At 52.5% G+C, this 19,657-nt stretch overlaps 1 protein-coding gene and 1 long non-coding RNA gene across 2 annotated transcripts; one reads left to right on the top strand and one right to left on the bottom strand.

Annotated features, from left to right (window-relative positions):
- Window positions 1-5,856: 5,856 nt before the first annotated feature.
- NAGPA (N-acetylglucosamine-1-phosphodiester alpha-N-acetylglucosaminidase) lies at window positions 5,857-14,901 on the bottom strand. The gene is given in 11 exon segments (XM_023755219.1): window positions 5,857-6,411; window positions 7,792-7,855; window positions 7,968-8,099; window positions 9,398-9,445; window positions 9,549-9,757; window positions 10,240-10,368; window positions 11,617-11,725; window positions 12,862-13,001; window positions 14,157-14,437; window positions 14,439-14,613; window positions 14,752-14,901. Coding segments are annotated over 11 exon segments (1,581 nt in total). The 5' UTR covers window positions 14,835-14,901; the 3' UTR covers window positions 5,857-6,200.
- LOC106697462 lies at window positions 14,780-18,817 on the top strand. The gene is made up of 2 exons (XR_002829704.1): window positions 14,780-14,917; window positions 18,334-18,817. It is a non-coding gene; the product is annotated as an uncharacterized LOC106697462 (long non-coding RNA).
- The last annotated feature ends 840 nt before the right edge of the window (window positions 18,818-19,657 follow it).

Genomic DNA, 19,657 nt, shown 5'->3' with positions numbered 1-19,657 from the left:
TTCTGAAAAGGCTCCTTGCTTTGAAGCAGGAAGCCAAGGACTGCCACTTGGGGAACAGAGGAGGTGGGGTTCCTTTGTAACAGTGTGAGGGCCACCTGTCTCCACCAGCTTGTTACCCAGCCCTGCCAACACATGTGACTGAGGGAGAGGAGCCGCCCTTGCCTGCCCTGGTGCCGTGCATGCACTCATTCCCTGTGGCCTTTCCATGGTTTAGCTGGAGCTGTGTGTGAGGACTCTCAAAGGAACAGCCAGCTGACTCAGGGGTGTGGCCGGGGTTGAGAAAGACAGAGGTCCCTGGAGCAGGGGAGCCCGTCACGGCTGACCTCTGTCTCCAGAGTGTTAACGTGAAAAACCTTTGAAACCTGTAAAGAATTTTTGTGAGTTTATTTGAGCCAAACTGTTGACTTATGCTGGGAAGCAGAACCTCAATGAATTGAGATAATGCTCCGGAGAATGGCAGGTTACATCTGTATTTATACAGTGCAATCAAAGGAAAGGGAAGTAGCTGGGTTACATGAAATCCATTGGTGATAGACTAGAGAGGCAGGAGAAAGCAAAGCCGGGGTGGGAAGGGGGGGATCCCTGGGATTGGATAGACACATACTTAGGTGGGTGCAGGAACAATTCACATGATAATGAATTTGTGTTATCTGTCCTGGCGCCCAGCACATTAGGTTGTGCCCCAAGGGGTCCAGAAAAAGGGAAGTTACAAGTTACCTAGACATTTCAAGGGTATGTTATTATAGATGCAAAGAGACAGATAGGCTCAGATCAGGTAAAGGTTGACCTTGTCAGTGAAGATACCGGCCTAGGATGTAACTACCCACCAGAACTGCTTTTAGTTAAAGTTTAATTTCAGACCATCCTTTGTGGTTACTTTAGGTCTCTGAGTCTAGCAGGCCTTCCCTGAGCTTGTCAGGTTCACATGTGGCCCCTTTTGTCCACAACAGGATTGCCTTCCAGAAGCCCCCTGGGACTTGGGTGTGCAGAGAACAGAGCATGCCAGGGCTCCCTGTGGCCCAGAGACAGCCTCTGGGACAATTCTTCCTCTGAGGCCAGACCTCCGGGGCCTCTGTGGAGGGGGTCTCAGGGCACTGGTGTGGGAGATTGGGCAGGGCCTGGAAGGAGCTGGAAAGAGCCAGAAGGAAAGGTGCTGGGTGGCCCTCAGGGGCGGCAGAGGCAGCTGTGGCTTTCGGAGTTCTCCCAGTCCCTTCCCCACCCCTCCCTTCAGTGTCTCCTCACACACAAGGCATTTTTGAGGAATGGGGGTTCCCAGGAAGCACAATTTGAAACCTCTGACTTAAGAGTTTTCTGGAGCCCAGATTTTTCTGAGACAGACCCCTTTGAGAATCCGTTCAAAGCTGTGGCATTGCACTTGAATTCTGTTTCCATTGCCCACCCTTTGGTTCTGGAATTGAAACTTTTCTCTGGAGTCTTTCCTGATGCTGGAATTTTGTAAAGAGAATCCCAGCAGCTGAGCTATGTGTCACCTTGGTAACTAACTGCCCAGCACAGGACTCCCAGCGTTCCAAGTTGGACCACCACTACCATGAGGTGGGGAGGAGCCTTGCACTGCCCTAACTAGACCATGTTAATCCCCAGCTCACAATCCTGGAGCTTCATGACTTCAGCTCTTTCTATGTTTATGTCACACATGTCCCTGCACCACCAAAGGTAGGTAATGGAATCTCAGACACTTTTCTGTCTCTTGCTCCATGTCCCCATGTAAGCTCTACAAATGCCCCAGCCCAAAACGTGCCTCTCCTGGAATGGCACATTATGACTGTCAGACTCTTTGGGTTGCCAGAGACCCCAAAATCTAACACAATCTGCTTCAGGCAAAAATGGGGATTAATTGATCCACATAATCGGGAACTCCAAGAATGACACTGGCTTCAGGTATAGCTGGATCTAGGGGCTCAAATATCCCCCTTCTCTCTTGGTTCCATTCTCCATGTTGGCTTCGCTCTCCTCCTCCACGTGGCCCATACCCTGGAAGCTGGATAATCCCAGTGGAGTTTTTCCCCCCCAGGTCCCTGCAGAATTTCTAGGGTGAGCTCTGAGCTCTGACTGGTCAACTGGGACATAGGCCTGTCTCTGAACCATTCGCTGATGCCATCTGGACTTGGCGGGGGGGGGGGGGGGGGGCCCCCCCAACCCCAAGGATGGAAAAAGGGGAAGAGGTAGTGCCCCAAAGCAACTTGATGGAGGCTTGTGGCCCTCGTAGAGCAGGAAGGAAATGCCAGTTAACCCCCAGGAGCAGCCCTCAACCCATGATAAATTAGTATTGGCTCGTAAACACACCAGCTTCCCCTTTCCTAGAGGCCCCGGCCGTGAGCCTGGCTGCCCAAGGTAGGGAACTGCTCACTAACGTACCACGTACAGGCTGCCTTCCCTTCTCCCCTCATCCAGGGGTTCCTGGGGTCACCTCCCAAATACTCTACTAGCCCTCACATCCTTGTCTCAGGTTCTGCTGCTGGGAGGACCCAGCCTCAGACGGGGCAGATGTTAAAAGAGGGGCTGGATGTCGGGCAAAGATAATAGATACCCCCATGACACATTAAAAAAAAAATCCTTAGGGTCACAGGGAAGGAATGTCCCAGGTACTGAACGAGGGACCCCTCTGGCACGCCACAAGCCCTCTTCAGGTTCTGCCTCGAGCCCGAAGCCCAGCAAGCCTGTGCACAGAACTGGCATTGCCAACTCAGCCAAGGACAGGCAGGAAAGCCCCTGCAGAGGCTGGCGCTTGGAGGACAAGGCCTTGCACAGCCCGTTGCCTCAGAGCCTTGGGGGTGCTCCCTGTAGATCCCCGGAGCCCTCTGCTCCTGACTCAGGGGTCTGGGGTGGGGCCCAGAAGTCTGCAATCCTAGAACATTCCTGGGGATACATTCTGACTGCAGCCAGGCTTGGGAACTGGCCTGAGGAATATGCCGAAATGATCCTAAGGTGCCCGGAAACTGGCTTGAGCTCTTGCCACTGTGTCTTACTCTTGATCATCAAAGCAGCGCAGGGCTGCTTGGTCCATAAAGAAAGCAAAATGCAAAATGAACCTTCCAGGTGTTGGAACACAAGCTCCCTGGAGGAACGCAGTTTTGCTTACATTCCCAGGAGGAATGAAAACTTGCAGCATCACCTGGTTCCGTGAACAAGTGGCTGTCCCTAAGTTCCCGGACATGCTGAGAACGCCCTGCCACCTTCCCTTTCTTCCCTCCAACTGGGGGCACAGACTGGGCAAGGGGCTGTGAGGAGGTGGCACCTCCAGTGGCTTGGAGAGCTGTGGGCTGTGGGTTCACCGGGTGCCTGACCGACATGCCGAAGGTCAATGGTTCTGTGGCTCTGGCCAGAGGACTGAACGCAGCACCCTGAAGGGAACGTCCCAGGCTGGCACAGTGGCTCCCCACTTATCTATCCCCAACTTAGGGGCCAGACAGACCCACTGACCCACAGACATTCTTCCAGGGACTTGGAGGCTGAGAACTGGCCTATGACATTCTCTCTCTCTTTTATAAATGTTTTTATTGATTTCAGAGAGAGGAAAGGAGAGGAAGAGGGAGAGAGAAACATCAATGATGAGAGATCCTACTGGGGATTGAGCCCGCAGCCCGGGGCATGCGCCCTGACTAGGAATCAACTGTGATCTCCTGGGTTCATGGTGGTAGCTCAACCACTGAGCCACACCAGCCATTCTGAATTCCTCCTTTCGAAAGTGAAACAGACCCGCTTTATAGTAACTCGATCATAGTAATGGGCTCCTTTCCCATCTCTTAGCAGCTCCTCTCATTAAGGGGTGGAGTCCGTCTTCTTTCCCCTGAAATCCAGGCCTGGGGACTTTATCTGATATAGAATGTGGTGGAAACGAGGCCACACCACTTCTGAGCCGAGGTTTCAAAAGGCCTCCCCCGCTTCTCTTCTGCAATCCTTGTCACCCTCCACATTCCCCAGCCCAGGCCAGCCTCCTGGAGGGCGAAACACCACCTGGAACATGACTCCCTCAGCTCTGGCCTGAGCCCCGGGGAAGTGACTGTCCCTGGCCCAGATCAACAGAAGCACCCAGTAGACCCAGGATCATGAGAGATGATTATTTTTCATGATAAGCAGTAACTGGTTGTTGGACTGGTTCGGCTGCACTAGAGAACTACTAGTTACACCATGTCTCAGGGCTGCTATGATAAGTACCACAGACCGGGTGGCTTACAAAGCACAGACACTTATTTCTCACAGTTCTGAGGCTGGCAGTCCAGGATCAAGGTGCTGGCACATTTGGTTCCTGGCAGGCTGGCTTGTACACGCTGCCATCTCACTTTCTGTGAGCAGGTGGGGAGGGTGCTCTCTGGTCTCTTCCTTTTGTCATGGGTGCCACTCCCATTGAAAGGGGGTTTTAGGGGTGAAATAGGCAGGTTTAGAAAATTTTAGGAATTAAGGATCCATGGAAAAAGCACAGGGCTACAGAGCTGCAAAGGGTACATTTCCATAGAATAAGGGAGCTGGGAGCTGCAGAAGGTACATTTCCATAGAATAAGGGAGCCGGGAGCTGCAGAAGCTATACATTTACAGAATAAAGGGAAGGAAGCCCCTCATTCAGAGAGGGAAGAGGAAAGCCCAAAGGGAATAGGAAAACAATAAGGGAGGAGGAGGGAACCTCAGGTACCTCACAGGAGGTTTGAGCTCTGAAGTTGCTATAGTGACCTAATCAGAAGGGATATCAAGGCACAAAAAACTGCAGCCTTTATAAAGCGTTGGGAAAAAGGGACTTAGTCTACTCTTTCCCTCTCTCCACATGGGAGTCTGTGCTTGTTTCTCAATAAATTTCCACCTTTTACTATACCACCTTTCGTCCATGGACCGGACAAGAATCCAGGAACCATCTTGCCCAGAGGAACACCATGAGTTCCAGTTCAATTTTCCCATTTCACCATCAGGAGGGCACCACCCTCACCAGCCCACCTAAACCAAAGGCCCCACCTCCTAATGCCACCACACTGGGGTTAGGGCTTCAACGTAGAAATTGAGGGATGATGACACAAACACGCAGTCCATCATGTGCATGGGTTTACCTGAAGACTTCCTGAAAGCTGTCTCCATCTCCCCTCCCAGAACAACTGCTAAGCACATATTCATGGGACGGGGTAGGGGGGTAACCTGCCAGGCTTCCTGAAGACCCTTACAAACTCTGATACTTACAAGGCTGGAGGTCACAGGTGAGGGGAGCTGGCTGCTGGGGCTGCGATGAGTGGAGGGCCAGATGGGGCTGCACAGTCTCAGCTCTGGCCAGCTGTTGCCTCATGAGGGCATCAGCCTGGCTACTACCTCTCTGACTTTTAAACACTGGTAATTAATTTAAATTCTATTAAAATACAATGTGCACTAAACCTTTTCCGTTCAAAGTGTGGTCAGGGGCAGCCTCGGCACCACCTGGGAGCTTGTTAGACGTAGACACTCAGCCCTGGGCCAGAATCTGCATTTTAATAAGGTCTCCAGGTGACTCAGGTGCACATGAAATAAACAGATACATCAGGGAGCTGGAGGTGCTGGGGGCTGCCTGCTCAGGGCTCTGGTAAAGGAGCCCTGCCTATTAAGACCCAGGAGCACTCTTAAGTCCATGATTCAGAATTCAGCCACTGCCTTAGGGCTCCTTTAATTATGTAAATTTACTCAAGAGGTATAAAAACCCTCTGGGTGGTAGGATGACAAAATAGAAAGCCTGTAAACATGATTTCATCCCCCGTCCCTTCTAAGGAGTTTCCTGTGATAGGAAACCGAATTCTAGTTGGCAAATGCCATGATGAGGTCTATAGAAAAGGGTCCCGTGACATGGCCGTTGTCTCTTTAATCCACCCCAGTGCAAGGCATCAGCCTGCACTTGGTCACGGTGAGCTCCATTCGCTGGTGGCAGGCCCCAGGAAGCTGGAGGCTCTTTGGCGGAGGCCCTGGGGGACGGGCCTCATGGCAGCAGACACAGGCAGGCGGGGAAGGAGCAGTGTCTCGGAACACTGTGTTGCTCAGGTTGCTCCTGCCATGGCAGACATCCAGGCAAGAGGGCCGAGGGCCAGGTGAGGGGCTGAGGCATACCTGCTATCAGAAGCTTGGCTTGGCCCTGGGGCTGAGGCCACCCAGAGTCAGTGGCCTTGGACTATCCCTTGCAGAAGCCAGACAGTGTCAAAATGAGCCTCCAAACAGGCCATGGTGGGCAGCTGGGTCATTCAGTCCTTGAAGGGATTGCAGGTCTCACCCAGCTGTTCCTTCTCGGCAGCCGAGAGCTCCCCGTTCATCTCCTGCAGCGGGTGGTAGACATAGGACCCATCCAGGTGCCGGCTCCGCTCTGCCCTCGAACCGAGGAGCAAGGACACGTTCGCCACTATGCTGATCAGCAGAAGGAAAACCAGGGCCAGGGTGAGGGCCAGACAGGTGGTCCTGAGGACAGGAGAGAAATCCTGAGTGGGGCCTGTGGGGCCGACTCAGGGCTGTGGGAGTGTTGGAGGGATGTTCCTCCCTCCTACTTCGCTCTTTCACCCACAACAGGGGCATTGGGTCGGGCCTGCAGGGACCACACAGGGACTGTCAAGGTGCAAATGGGCCTGTGGGGCTGAGGCCCATCCAGACACATGTTCAGGGAGCAGTGCGGATAGATGCTATGCGGGATCTATCTGATATATCAAGAGAAACTATTAACAAAAGGGGTTTTACATGAATGTTACTGATTTTCAGATGTTAATCTTTTAAAAATGCTAAACTGTGAAGATCAATTCAAACGACTTAATCCAGCCTGGGAGGCATCAGCCTGCATCCTGTGCTCCATGGGATGCCTGCTGACCAGAGGCTGGACTCTCTCCAGGTCCTCAGAGCAGACGGAGCAGGGAGAACCCCTTCCTCATGGCAGGGAGGGCGGGCACAGGGTGCAGTATTTCAACGATCTTTTTTTCTTCTTATGAATCTTCAGCTGCAGCTCTCAAGGTGAAAGTGAACACTGGTAGATTGCTGGGTGCAGGACCTGCAGCCATGCCCCTCAGCCCGCAGGGCTCCCCATGGTTGCCAATGGGTTCTAGGTGTGTGTGTGGGGGGGAAGGGGCCCTCAGGAGCCTGAGCTTTAGGCCAGGGGCTGGAGCTCCTGTCCCTGCTCTGGTGCCTTTTGAAAGCACATTTTCAGTTTTCTCCAGGCCTCACCACACCCAGACACGCTGGGTCAGGATCCCAGGAGGGACGTGGCATCCGCATTACCGATGAGCTCCCAGGGCTGCCTCTGGAACGATGCTGGGGAGCTCTTCCTTCGTACCCACACCTGGTTTCCCGGAGGGGGCTGCGTGGGGCGGGTCAGGCCGGCACCCAGGCTGGGGGCATGGGAGGTGAGAACCAAGGGATTGGCATCACCTGGAATGCAGATGCCCGGGCTCCTCCCCAGACCGATAAGGCAAAAACTCTGGTGGTGGATATACCCTCTTCCCTGAGGTCAGGCTTGAAAGCAAAGCCTCAACACAAGGCCTGAGCGCACACAGGTGCCCGAGGAATAATTCAAGCTCCGTGGGGCCTGGTGCTTCTGGACCAGGAGCTGAGAACAAGCTGTGTCACAACCACGGACAGTAAGCCCACGCCTGGCCCCCTCCACTCCCACTGGGGTGCTGACCAGGGTCCTTCTCACCAGATCCCTTTGAGAATCCGCTGTGACTCTCCCTGTGCTCATGTTGGAGGACTATCACCTGGGTGCCCAGCTGCCACCTGCTGGCCTTGCCCTGTCCCTCGGAGGTAGAGGGAGGGGTCTCCTCCCACCCCTGCCCCAGGTCCCAGTAAAGCACCTACCCAGTGAGGAGGGAGAATTCTCTTGTCTGCAGGCTGACCTGGGATGGCTGGAGACACTGCTTCACTGTAAGACACCAGGGTGAGGCTGAGGGTCCGGGAGGCTGAGGGTCCGGGAGGGTCTGGGTCCGCCCTTTCCTGCCCCCAGGGTGGGTGGGTGGGGTCAGGAGGGGCTGTACCTTGGGAGAGAATGCTGCTCAGGTTGGGAGCCTGGGTGAGGTTGCAGTTGCCGGTCTGGGGGTCGCAGGGACACTGGTGCTCACACTCACAAGGCCTCTGGCAGCCCGGCCCGTGCCAGCCGAGGGGACACTCTGCAGTGAGGCGGCAGGAAGATGGAAGTGGAGGTGCCAGCGGCAGGGCCTCTCCCTGAACCGACAGGATAGGCCCAAGGTGTGCACAGAGCCCGGCTAAAGGAGCGGTGTAGCCGCTACACACACATTCCCAGGGTGGTGCTCCCTCCTGGCTGACTCAGGGGCCCATCTAGCTTACCCTGAACACAGCTGTCTCCAGTGAAGCCAGGGGGACAGGTGCAGGTCCCCCGAACTGGGTCACAGGCAGCTCCATTCTGGCACTGACACTTCTTGGCACAATCCTCCCCGAAGGAGCCATTGCTGCAAACTGGGATGGGGAAAGGGGGGTCTTTGCAAAAGCTGGCCCTATCTCTCCCAGATGGGTCCACAGGTGGCAGATGGACCTCAGTCACCCCGAGTGGCCTTTAGGCTCACATATTCTCCCTGAAACTGTGTCCTCGCGGAGCTTTGAGTCTAGGAGGGCAGGTGGCCAGCAAGCCAGAAAGCAAACGTCAAAGTGCAAGCGAGGACAAACACGGCAGGGATGTGACCTCTTGGCAGCAGCAAACCACGGAGGGGGTGGTGGTGGGAGGTCCCTGGGGACACGACGTTAGGCTGAGACTTAGAAAGGAGCAGAGGGCACAGTGAGCAGGGAGGGGCCAGAGCACCCAGGGCCTGGCAGGTCACACTGAGCAGTTCGGGTTTTTCACTAAGTGTGAAAGAAAACCACCGGAGGGTTTAAGCTGTAGATAGTTGTAGTGGGTTGAACTGTGTCCCCCCAAAAGATACGCTTTAATACCTAGAACTTGTAAACGGAACTTATTTGGAAATAGGGTCTCTGCAGATACACTCAAGTTAAGGATCTTGAGATCATTTTAGATTTAGGGTGACCCCTAAATCCAGTGACCAGGGCTCCTTGGTAAGATAACAGAGAGAGAGACTGAACACACAGGGAGGCCATGTGAAGATGGAGGCAGAGATTGGAGCGATGAGGCCACAAGCCAAGGAATGCTAGAAGCCACCAGGAGCTGCAAGAGGTCGGATCCTCCACTAGACCTTTCAGGGGGAGCATGCCTCTGAGGACACCTTGATTTTGGAGTTCTGGCCTCTGGAAGTGTGAGAATATATTTCTGTTTTAAGCTGCCCAGTTCGTAGCATTTGTTGCAGCAGCCCCTGCACAACAATGCAGTGATTTATACGTGAGGCGAGAGCAAGAGGCAAGCGACGTGCAGACCAAGAGGTGAGGACGAAGGCAGTTGCCGCTCTCACCCTCTCCCCATGTGCCCGGGGCTGGGGCAGGGCCGGCCTGTGGCTTTTACCTTCACTGCAGTTGGACCCTGTCCATCCAGCTTCGCAGCGGCAGCCAGCTGCCAAGACAAGACCGAGAAGGTCAGGTGAGGGCCCAGGCAGAACTGGGCAGGGAGACCTGGGAGCCCGGGTGAGAGCTGCCTCCCCAGAGCCTCCACTCACTCTCTGTGCAGAGCCCATGCTGGCTGCAGTTGGAGGGGCCACAGTCCAGCTCGTCGCAGGTGGCGCCCCGCCAGAAGTGCCCCGTGCACTGGCAGTGACCCTCCACACAGGTTCCGTGGCCGTTGCAGTCAGGCGGCTGGCAGCGGGGCTTGTGCACGCACACCACAGTGGACACACTTCGGGGACAGCGCCACATGTTGTTATCCTGGCTGCAAGGGGACACAGTGTTTGAAGAGGCTGGGGTACTGACCATCCCCAGCCGACCCCTCCAACCCCCTACTGCAGCCTACGAGTGCTGCCTTTCTCCATTGTACCATCTCCAAACTTTTATAGGTTCCCAACCCCCACAGTCCCTCTCACCCCAGGGCCTTTGCACATGCTGTTCTCGTACCCACAAGGCTCTTCCACCCTCGCTCCCCCCCATCTACCCACCTCTTCTTCCTTTAGATCTTAGCTCATGCTTCATTATCCTCAGAGAGGTTTTTCCTGACTAATCAACCCCCTTTCACCAGCTTAGGTAGTACTGGTACACTATGTGTACTTCCTGTACGGAGTGAGAGGCAGGGATCTCAGCTCCTCCTGCTCACTGCTCCTCCCAGGGCCTGGCACATAGCCAGTACTCAGTATTTGTTGAACGAGACAGGGACAGGCCTGGACTTAGACCTCAAGAAGGGGACTCTGGTGTGTTTACCAGTGATCTGACGGGTAACTGGCCAAGGTCCCATTGAGCACGAAGGTAGCAGAGCCCCCTCCATCCAGGTTGATGGCGTTGACCACATCCTGTTTCAGCAGGAACTCCGCCATCTCCCACAGGTTAATGCTGCAACACAAGAGCAGCACTGCTGACAGTGCCCACCACCATTTCGGTTCAATTCTTCTTACTTCCCGTGGTGGATGGTATCATGTCCATGGTGGCAGGCAAATTTCTAAATGCCCCCCCAAAGACGCCCATCCTAATCCCAGAAACTGTGAATATAATGAGATCACTCCCAAGATTGTTACACTACATGGCATAGCTGTCAACAAATGGGAACCCTGTCCTGGATTATCTGAGTGGGCCCAATAGAATCACAAGAGCCCTTAAAAGCAGACCCCTGGCTGGAGGCTCAGCTGGTTGGAGCATTGTCCCATATGCCAAAACGTTGTGGGTTCGATTCCCAGTCAGGGCACATGCCTAGGTTGCAGGTTTGCTCCCTGGTTTGAGTGTGTGTGGGAGGCAACAGATCTATGTTTCTCTCTTACATTGATGTTTCTCTTTCTCTCTCTCTCTCCTTCTTCCTGTCTCTCTAAAAATCAATTGGTGAGGGTTAAAAAAAAATGCAGTGGTGGAAGAGGAAGTGAGAGATTGGAAATACAAGGGGATAAGAGGGATTTGACACATCTCTGCTGGCCTGAAGATGGGGAGGGTACACACGAGGCGAAATGTGGGCAGATGTAGGAGCCGAGGCCCCAGGTGGCAGCCGACAAGGACACACAGACCTCAGTTCTACAACTGCAAGGAACTGCATTCTGCCAGCAACTTAAATCAGCTGGGAAGAGGGTTCTTTCCCAGAAGCTCCAGATAAGTGCCCTGCCTGGCCAACGGCTTGACTCTTGTCTGTGGGATGTCCTGAACACAGAGCCCAGTGAGCCCTCTAGACTCCTGACCTACAGAACTATGATGAACAAATGGGTGCTCATTTCTTACACAGCAACAGCACAATAATACACTCTCTTTACAGAGCACGAAACTGTGGCCCAGAGGGGTTGAGTGACTTGCCTATGGCCACAGAGCTGGCAGATAGCTGAGCTTGGACTGGAATCGGGGTCTTCTCCCTGCTAACTTTGTGATCATTTCTTTTCACCCCAACTGAGACTCGGGAGGGGGGAGATGTAAACTGGGGAGCCTGAGAGGAAGTGTGTGGAGGATGATGAGCTCTTGGAAGTGGTACAGACCACGGGAAGGCAGGGGACAGATGGGTGTGAGCATCCCCAGGTGACAGCTGGTCAGAGGGCAGCCATTGGTGGGTGCAAGCTCCTCAAAGCGGACTTAACCCAAGACCCTGAGGCTCTGGTTCCTGGCACTCACCCCCGCTGCTCCGTCTGCCCGTCCACATGGAAGAGCACCAGCTGCCCCTTCCGGTCATGGCCCACAGCTGTCCTGGCCGATACCACATTCACAAATTTGTTGAAGGAACCTGAAAGAGAAGCAGCTGGGCTGATCACGGGCCTTTCGGGAGGCCTGTGGGCTCTGTCTGCCACTTCCTGCCAGTCCATGCCATCCAGTGTTTCCCTGCCTCCCCCTGCCCATTGCAGCCAGTCTCACATAGGAGCCAAAGGACTTTTAAGTGTACATCAAGTCATGTCAGCCTCCAGCCGAAAAGCTCTTATGGCTTCCACTGTTCTTAGAGCAATATCCAAACACCTTCCCAAGGCCCAGCGTGACCATCCTGGCCTGCTCTCCTACTGCATCTCCCGGGGCTTCCCTCTCATCACCCTGCAGCCACTTTCTGTTCCCTCTGCTGGACTGCGCTTCTGCTCAGCTGTTCCCACAGCTTGCTCCTCCTGATCTACGCCACCTCCGTGAGGCCATCCGTGACTGCTCAGTCTAAAATAGCTCATTTCCACATTAGAGCCATGGTGACCCTTTCCTGCCCCAGCATTCCACACTCCAGTGGTTTTCAAACTTGAGTGTCCATCAGAATAACCCAGGGGCTTTGGTAAAACACAAGCTTGGGCCTCACCCCCAGGGATTCTGATCCTGTAGGTTTGAAGGAGGCCTGAAATTCTGCATTTAAAACAAGTTCCTGGGCCCGGCCAGTGTGGCTCTGTGGTTGAGCATTAGCCTATGAACCAGGAGATCACAGTTGCATTCACCAGTCAGTGAACATGTCCAGGTTGCAGGCTCAATCCCTGTTAGGGGGTGTGCAGGAGGCAGCCGATCAATGATTCTCTCTCATCATGATGTTTCTATCTCTCTCTCCCTCTCCTTTCCTCTCTGAAATCAATAAAGATATATTAAAAAATAAATAAAATAAGCTCCTGGGTGACACAGATGCTGCTGGTCCACGAACATTTTAGCAGCACTTCTCCATTTTTTGTCCGTAGTTCCTTTTCTCCACCTATCCCCGTTCTCCCAACTTTATTTTTCTCTTAGCATTTACCACTTCTTTTTAGCAAATGATGTATCTATTTTCTCTCTCATATATTGAGCAGGCACCTTATCTGTCTTAATCCCTGACCCCCAGAACCTAGAGTAGTACTGACTGAAAGACTTCCCCCACGATCCCTCTGGTCCTGGTTCTCAGGAGCACTGTGGCCACCCCCACCCCACCTGTCTCCTGTGTCTCATCGCACTCAGTCGCCTGGCTCTCATTGATGTAGATGCTTCCATTTCGAATCAGCCACACGACCCCACTCAGCAGCTGCACAAATGGATTCTCAGTGTCCAGCACCTCCTCTTCAGACAGGTACCTGGACACAGGGAAGGTGTGAGGTTCACTTACCAGCAGGGGCAGCTGTGGGTAGCGGGGCTCCTTTCCCACCCCACCCCCAACAGCCTGACTGCCCAATTTCTCCTCCTGCCTCAGGAACCTGCCTGGTCCTAATCCCAAAAGCAGCCTTATAAACAGTCTACACCAGTGGTTCTCAACCTTCCTAATGCCGCGACCCTTTAATACAGTTCCTCATGTTGTGGTGACCCCCAACCACAAAATTATTTTCGTTGCTACTTCATAAGTGTAATTTTGCTACTATTATGAATCGTAATGTAAATAACTGATATGCAGGTTGTATTTTCATTGTTACAAATTGAACATAATTAAAGCATAGTGATTAATCACAAAACAATATGCAATTATGTATGTGTTTTCCGATGGTCTTAGGCGACCCCTGTGAAAGGGTCGTTCGACCCCCAAAGGGGTCTCGACCCACAGGTTGAGAACCGCTGGTCTACACAGTCCGTTGTCTTGGCCAAGCTACCACCCGATGCCAGTACAGCTCTTAACTGACCTCCTTGCTTCCACTATGGCCCTCCAGTCTCGTCTCAAAGTCAGTCCTGCCATCCTCTGATCCTCTGCTCCTTCCTTCCGTCCCTCATACACACCAAGCCCCTCTGCCCCTCTGTGCCTTAGCCTTTGCTGTTCCTTCTGACTGCAATGCTCTTCCTCCAGGTCTGACCCTGGCTGACGTGTGATTCATCTTCAGGCCTCCACTCAAAGGTCACCTTCTCCAACAAGCCTTCCCTGACCTTCCTCCCTAAAATCAACACTCTATTTACAACCGGTTCACCAGGTTCATTGCTTCACTGCACATACACAATCTGAATTCATCTTAATGATCTCCCTGGCTTTTATTTTTCCTAGTAATGGGAGAAGTCCCTGAAGGCAAAGACTGTGTGTACTCGTTCACTGCTCCACGCGTCCCCAGTGCACAGTCCCCTATACAAACAAGCGCTCCATGACAGTGGATGACAGCTAAGCCCTGCAAGGAGGGTATTCCTCACCCCCTTCTGCAGACGAGGAAGCGGAGGCTCAGCTTGATTAGGTTGAGCTGAACATGGCAGGACGGACACAACCCCAACCTCAGGCCCTCTACCCACGACAGTCACGGGGTTTCCTGCCCCCTCACCCGGTGACCAGGGTCCCGTCGCGGCGGATCCCGAACTGCGCGTTCTGCAGGCCCCCGGAGCTGCTCACCCGCCGCCCGTCGCTCACCACGTTCCCCAGGCACTCGCCGGTGGCCATGCGGAAGAAGCCGCCGTTCTGGGCGACGCTGCAGCCGGCCGGCCGCGCCGTCTCTTCCACGGTGGCGCGGCGCCTCGACGCGCAGCCGCCGGGCCCGCCGGGCTCCAGCACCGAGAAGGTGCGCAGGGGCTCGGCAGCCCGCGTCAGGTGGCCGGGCACCGCGCGGACCGCGAAAATGCGAAACGAAGGTGCGCACCGCGGGGTGGCGGGCGTCTGGGGTCGCGGGGAGGGCGGCCAGCTCTCGTGCTCTGCGGCTGCCGACACGCACCCTCGCGCAGTCCCGGGCGGAGCGCGCGCGCGCGCGGGGGTAGGGCAGCAGCAAGTCGTCGTCCAGGGAGGGCCTGCGGGGTAGGGGGGGGGCGCGGTGTGAGCTTGGAGGGGTTGGGGCCCGGGCGGGGGGCCCCCCGAACCCGGCTCACCGCGTCTCCCCCACGGTCTCCGGGAGCGTCTCCCCCACGGTCTCCGGGAGCTGTACTCACCCCCAACCCAAGCCGCCGGACGCGTCCCAGAGGAAGCTGAGCAGCGTGAGGAAGAGGAGCCAGCAACCCATGGAGGCCGCCATGTTGGACGCGGGCCTCCGGTCACGTGGGCTCCACCCACGTTACTCTCGGGCTCTGGAGGCTGCTGTCAGCGCGGACCAAATCGGTACCTTCCCTCCTAGGGGTGTGGCGGGGTCTCGTCCGGTAATTTACTGAGCTTCGCAGGGGACGTGGCGTTGGGGTGGTGGCCGGAACTTTTAATGTTGATGTAATTTCAACCCTACAGAGATTGCAAGATCAATAGAACTTTGTTATAACTTTTACTTATCTTTACCAGTTGTTCATGTTTGACCCTTTTGCTTCAGTATTTGTACTTTATTCATATGCATTTTTTTTCCTGGACCATTTGCAGCCAAGTTGCAGACATCATGGTCCTTCCCCTCAGTAATTCACTATGTACCTTCTACCAACAAGGACATTTTTTAAAACTTTATTTACTTTCCATCACCATTTATGCCCTCTGTGTCTTCCTTCTTACATCACCACAGGCCAATAAAATCAGGACATTTCATATTGGTAGAGTTCTATGAACTAATCCACAGTTCACATTCGAATGTTGCCAGCTGTCCCTATAATGTCCCATTAAAAAAGACCCAAGAGGCCCCAAATGGAGTCACTTGTGCTAAGTCCCACATCACCACATTGCAATTTCAGCCCCCCTCAGGAAGGTAATCTTACACTGTCAGTCTGATTTTCCTGGTCAGCACTACAGAGGCAATGTGTGTAGACAAAAAGTGGTTCTGATCACAAATTCTTAACTGGGCAGTGTTATGGGTTCACTCAGCAAGATAGACCACCGACTCAGAATTTAAATTTAAGAGCCTTTATTAAGCTGGCCAGCTGACTACCGTTACAGCACCCTGCCGAAGCAGAGGCTGAACTGCAACTTCCATGGCCAGTGACTACAGTTACAGCACCCCACCGAAGCAGAGGCCGAACTGCAGCGCCGACTGCAAGAGTTACATATTATTAAATTTTGTGGAGGCCCAGAGAAAATGTGTCTTTCAAATTCTGGGCCCCCCAATATGGAGGAAACTCTCTTTATTTATACTTTTTCCAGTCCTTTGTCTCCCAAATTTGGAATGAGACTTCCGGGCCTTCTGAGAAAGAAGGCCTGCGTGCTGGGAAGGGGCCATGAGACCATATCTCAAGGCCTGGCCTGATGTCAGTACCTTCCTATCTATGTGTTTTAGAAACATACAGCACAGCCTGACCTGTCTGGCCGAAGCGCCAGATATACAGCCCAGCACAGGCAGGTCATGGTGGGTAGTCATGCCCCAGGCATATAACGCCCTAGTAAAAGGCTTATCTTTGCCTTAAGCAAGCCATGCCCTCTGTTTCTGTGCATGGTTAACACACCTTTGAAATTCCTTCTTTCAGTCCCCTCCTTCAAGAGAGCACAAATCTTAATACCTATCCTGTAATTTGATTGATCCGTGCCTTGCTTTCTCCCACCTTCATTTAATCTTCCCTATGATCCCTCCTTAATCTCAAAAGCATGAAAGAAACTGCAAACTGTTATTCTCTGGAGCATTTTCCTCAGTCTTTTGAGATCTTGCTTACAGGCATATTCTCTGTTTGGCTCAAATACATTATTATAAAAATTCTCTACAGGTTTGGACATTCTTATATTGACATCTGCCTGATAGACCCCTTTTGTCTCTTGAAGGAGGTGATCTTGCCTGAAATAATCCACACTTTTCCCTCTTCTGTCCATAAAAGGCTTTCATTTTGTACATCTCCTTGGATCTTTCTAATTGCTAGATGAGGTGCTGCCTGATTTTGGAATCATTTAATAAAACCAATTAGATCCTCAAATTTACATAGCTTAATATTTTAACAGTCCTTTGTAGCTATTTTCCCCACATCCAGGATCCAAAATAGGAGTTGCATTTAATTGTCATGTCTCTTTGGTCTTCCGGAATCTGAAACAGCTCCTCAGCCTTTCTTTGTCTTTAATGATATTTTTGTAAAAAAAAAAAATTTTATACTGATTTTTAGAGAGAGAGGAAGAGGGATAGAGAGATAGAAACATCAATGAGAGTGAATCATCTATAGGCTGCCTCCTGCATGCCCCCTACTGGGGATGGAGCCTGCAACCTGAGCATGTGTCCTGACTGGGAATTGTACTGGAGACCTCTTGGTTCATGGGTCAGTGTTCAACCACTGAACAACACTGGCAGGGCTATGAAATTTTTTGATTGATTTTAGAGAGAGAGAAAAGGAGAGACTGAGAGAAACATCAATTCATTGTTCCACTGTACTTATGCACTCATTGGTTGCTTCTTGTGTATGCCCTGACGAGGAATTGAACCCTCAACCTTGGCGTATTGGGATGATGCTCTAACCAACTGAGCTTGACATTTTGGAAGAGGACAGGCAGGTCAGCTGCATAATTTGCAGGGATCCTTGTTAAAATATTAAGAATTTCAACATGTTGAGAGCAGAGTATGAAAGCTAGCATGGAACCCCTCTGTGCACAGGCCCTGTAAACCTACACAAGTTGGAAGCCCACGGAACTGGCCTGTTACTTTGTAGCATGTACTTCAGGATTCTTTTTTTTTTTAATACACTTTATTGATTTTTTTACAGAGAGGAAGGGAGAAGGATAGAGAGCTAGAAACATCGATGAGAGAGAAACATTGATCAGCTCCTCCTGCACACCCCCTGGATGTGCCCGCAACCAAGGTACATGCCCTTCACTGGAATTGAACCTGGGACCCTTCAGTCTGCAGGCAGACGCTCTATCCACTGAGCCAAACCGGTTAGGGCTTCAGGATTCTTTTGAGAGGATACTTCTTTTCAGGCTTCTGGTCCAAGGCAGTGTCCAGGGTTCGGTGGCACCTGTTGGTGCCAGTGCACCTAGGAGCCAGCAGAAGTCTGGTTGGCCTTTGGTGCCATGGGCACTCAGGGCCAGGTCTGGCCCTTTCTGTCCACAGTCAGTACAATTAGTGCTTGAACTCAGGCCACGGTTTGAGCCACTACTCCCTAAGAGCCACTCAGGGTCAGTGTACTGGGTTGGATAGTTTCCCTTCCAAATTCACACCCTTCCCCAAACCATAGAATGTGACCTTTTTTTGGAAGCAGGATCCTTGCAGATGTATACAAGATAAGGTGATACTGGAGTAGGGTGGGCCCTAAAAACAGACTGACCTGTGTCCTTAGAAGAAAAGACACACACCTAGCGATACACAGAGGGAAGACGGCCATGTGAAGACAGGCAGAGGCTGGAGTGAGGCAGCTACAAGCCAAGGAACACCAAGGCTTGCTGGCAACTGCGGGAAACTAGGAGAGAGGGACGGGACGGATTCTCCCGCAAGGCTTCAGAGGGCTGCTGACACCTGAACTAACAGTCAGTGACCTCAAATGGGCCCCAAGAGCGTCTCTGAGGCCTGTGGCGGAACCAAAGTTCACCTCAGTTAACCACATTCAAAGTGACTGCTCCTCTCGGGGATTAAATTACCCCCCTGACGCACATATATTGATGTGGAAGGATTAGGTCTTTCTGTTCTTCATGTCCAGGCTGCCAAGAGTCATCAGCAAACAAGCCAAGGCCTGCCGCCAGCTTCCGTGCCTCTGAAGTCCTCTTTCCCTATGTCAACAAGGAGTTGGCAAGTGGCAGGCAGTCTCCGGTGAGTTCTGATCTTTTGTCTTCTTCCTGCTTTGATGTTTGTTACTCCTTTGCCAAGTTCTAAGCACATAAGTGCCACAGAAATTCTCCATTTGAACTGAGCAGCCTGTTTCATTGATTCAATAAGGAGGCCATTAGACGGATGGGGTTCTAATGCCGTGACTGTCTACAAAGTAAGTAAACCAAAATGTAAACCTCAAGGTTATGAAATCGAAGTGCTGTCATAAACAACCAACCATAAACTGTTAGCTAAGCTTTAAGTATAGCCAGTCAATTTCCTTGTGTTGCTTCCCCACTTTCTCCATAGGAGTTTTCCAGTTTGGTGCTGCCTGATTTGAATTGATTTTCACTTAAGTAAACTCTTACATGTTTAAACATGCCTCTGTTTATCTTTTAACGAGCCCAAACCCGCAGTTCTAATTGGCTCATGGCGGTCTCCTTTGTGCACACCTGTTCTTCATTTGGAATACCTTGGTCCCTTCTTAGCATCCTCATCCAGGTTCCACCATCATTGGAGGGTTCAACAGATTGAGCTCCCCTATGTGTTAGAGCAGTGATTCCCAAAGTAGGCGCTACCGCCCCCCGGTGGGCGCTGCAGCGATCCAGGGGGGCGGTGATGGCCACAGGTGCATTTGGGGGCGATGAGTAGCTGCTATTAAAATTTTAAAAAATTAATTTCCAGGGGCTGAGTAATATTTTTTCTGGAAAGGGGGAGGTAGGCCAAATAAGTTTGGGAACCACTGTGTTAGATGCTGATGAAACAGACAGACTGGCCCTGCCCTTCTAAATCTTAGATTTAAAAAAAATGTTTTTATTGCTTTCAGAGAGGGAGAGGGAGAGGGAGAGAGAGAGAGAAACATAAATAATGAGAGAGAATTATTGATCGGCTGCCTCCTGCATGCCCCCTCCTGGGGATAGAACCTACAGCCCAGGCGTGTGCCCTGACCATGAATCAAACCGTGACCTCCTGGTTCATAGGTCACACTCAGACACTGAGAGCCATGCCTGGCCAGGCAGGATCTTAGATTTTAATGGTGAAATACTGTAGACATTTAACAATGCAAGCATGGTGAGAGCTGGTAAGAAGGAAAGAGAGAGAACAGTGTCACTGGCAGGGAAGGCCTCTGTGAGCCCATTTAGATGGAGACATAAAGGACAGGAAAGAAGGGACAATTGTGGGGAGATGAAGGCCAGAGCCTTGCAGGCAGAGGGCAC

Source organism: Myotis lucifugus, unplaced genomic scaffold, assembly GCF_000147115.1.
Source record: "Myotis lucifugus unplaced genomic scaffold, Myoluc2.0 scaffold_72, whole genome shotgun sequence".
NCBI classification, from domain to species: domain Eukaryota; kingdom Metazoa; phylum Chordata; class Mammalia; order Chiroptera; family Vespertilionidae; genus Myotis; species Myotis lucifugus.
This window is presented reverse-complemented; position numbering and strand designations above follow the sequence as displayed.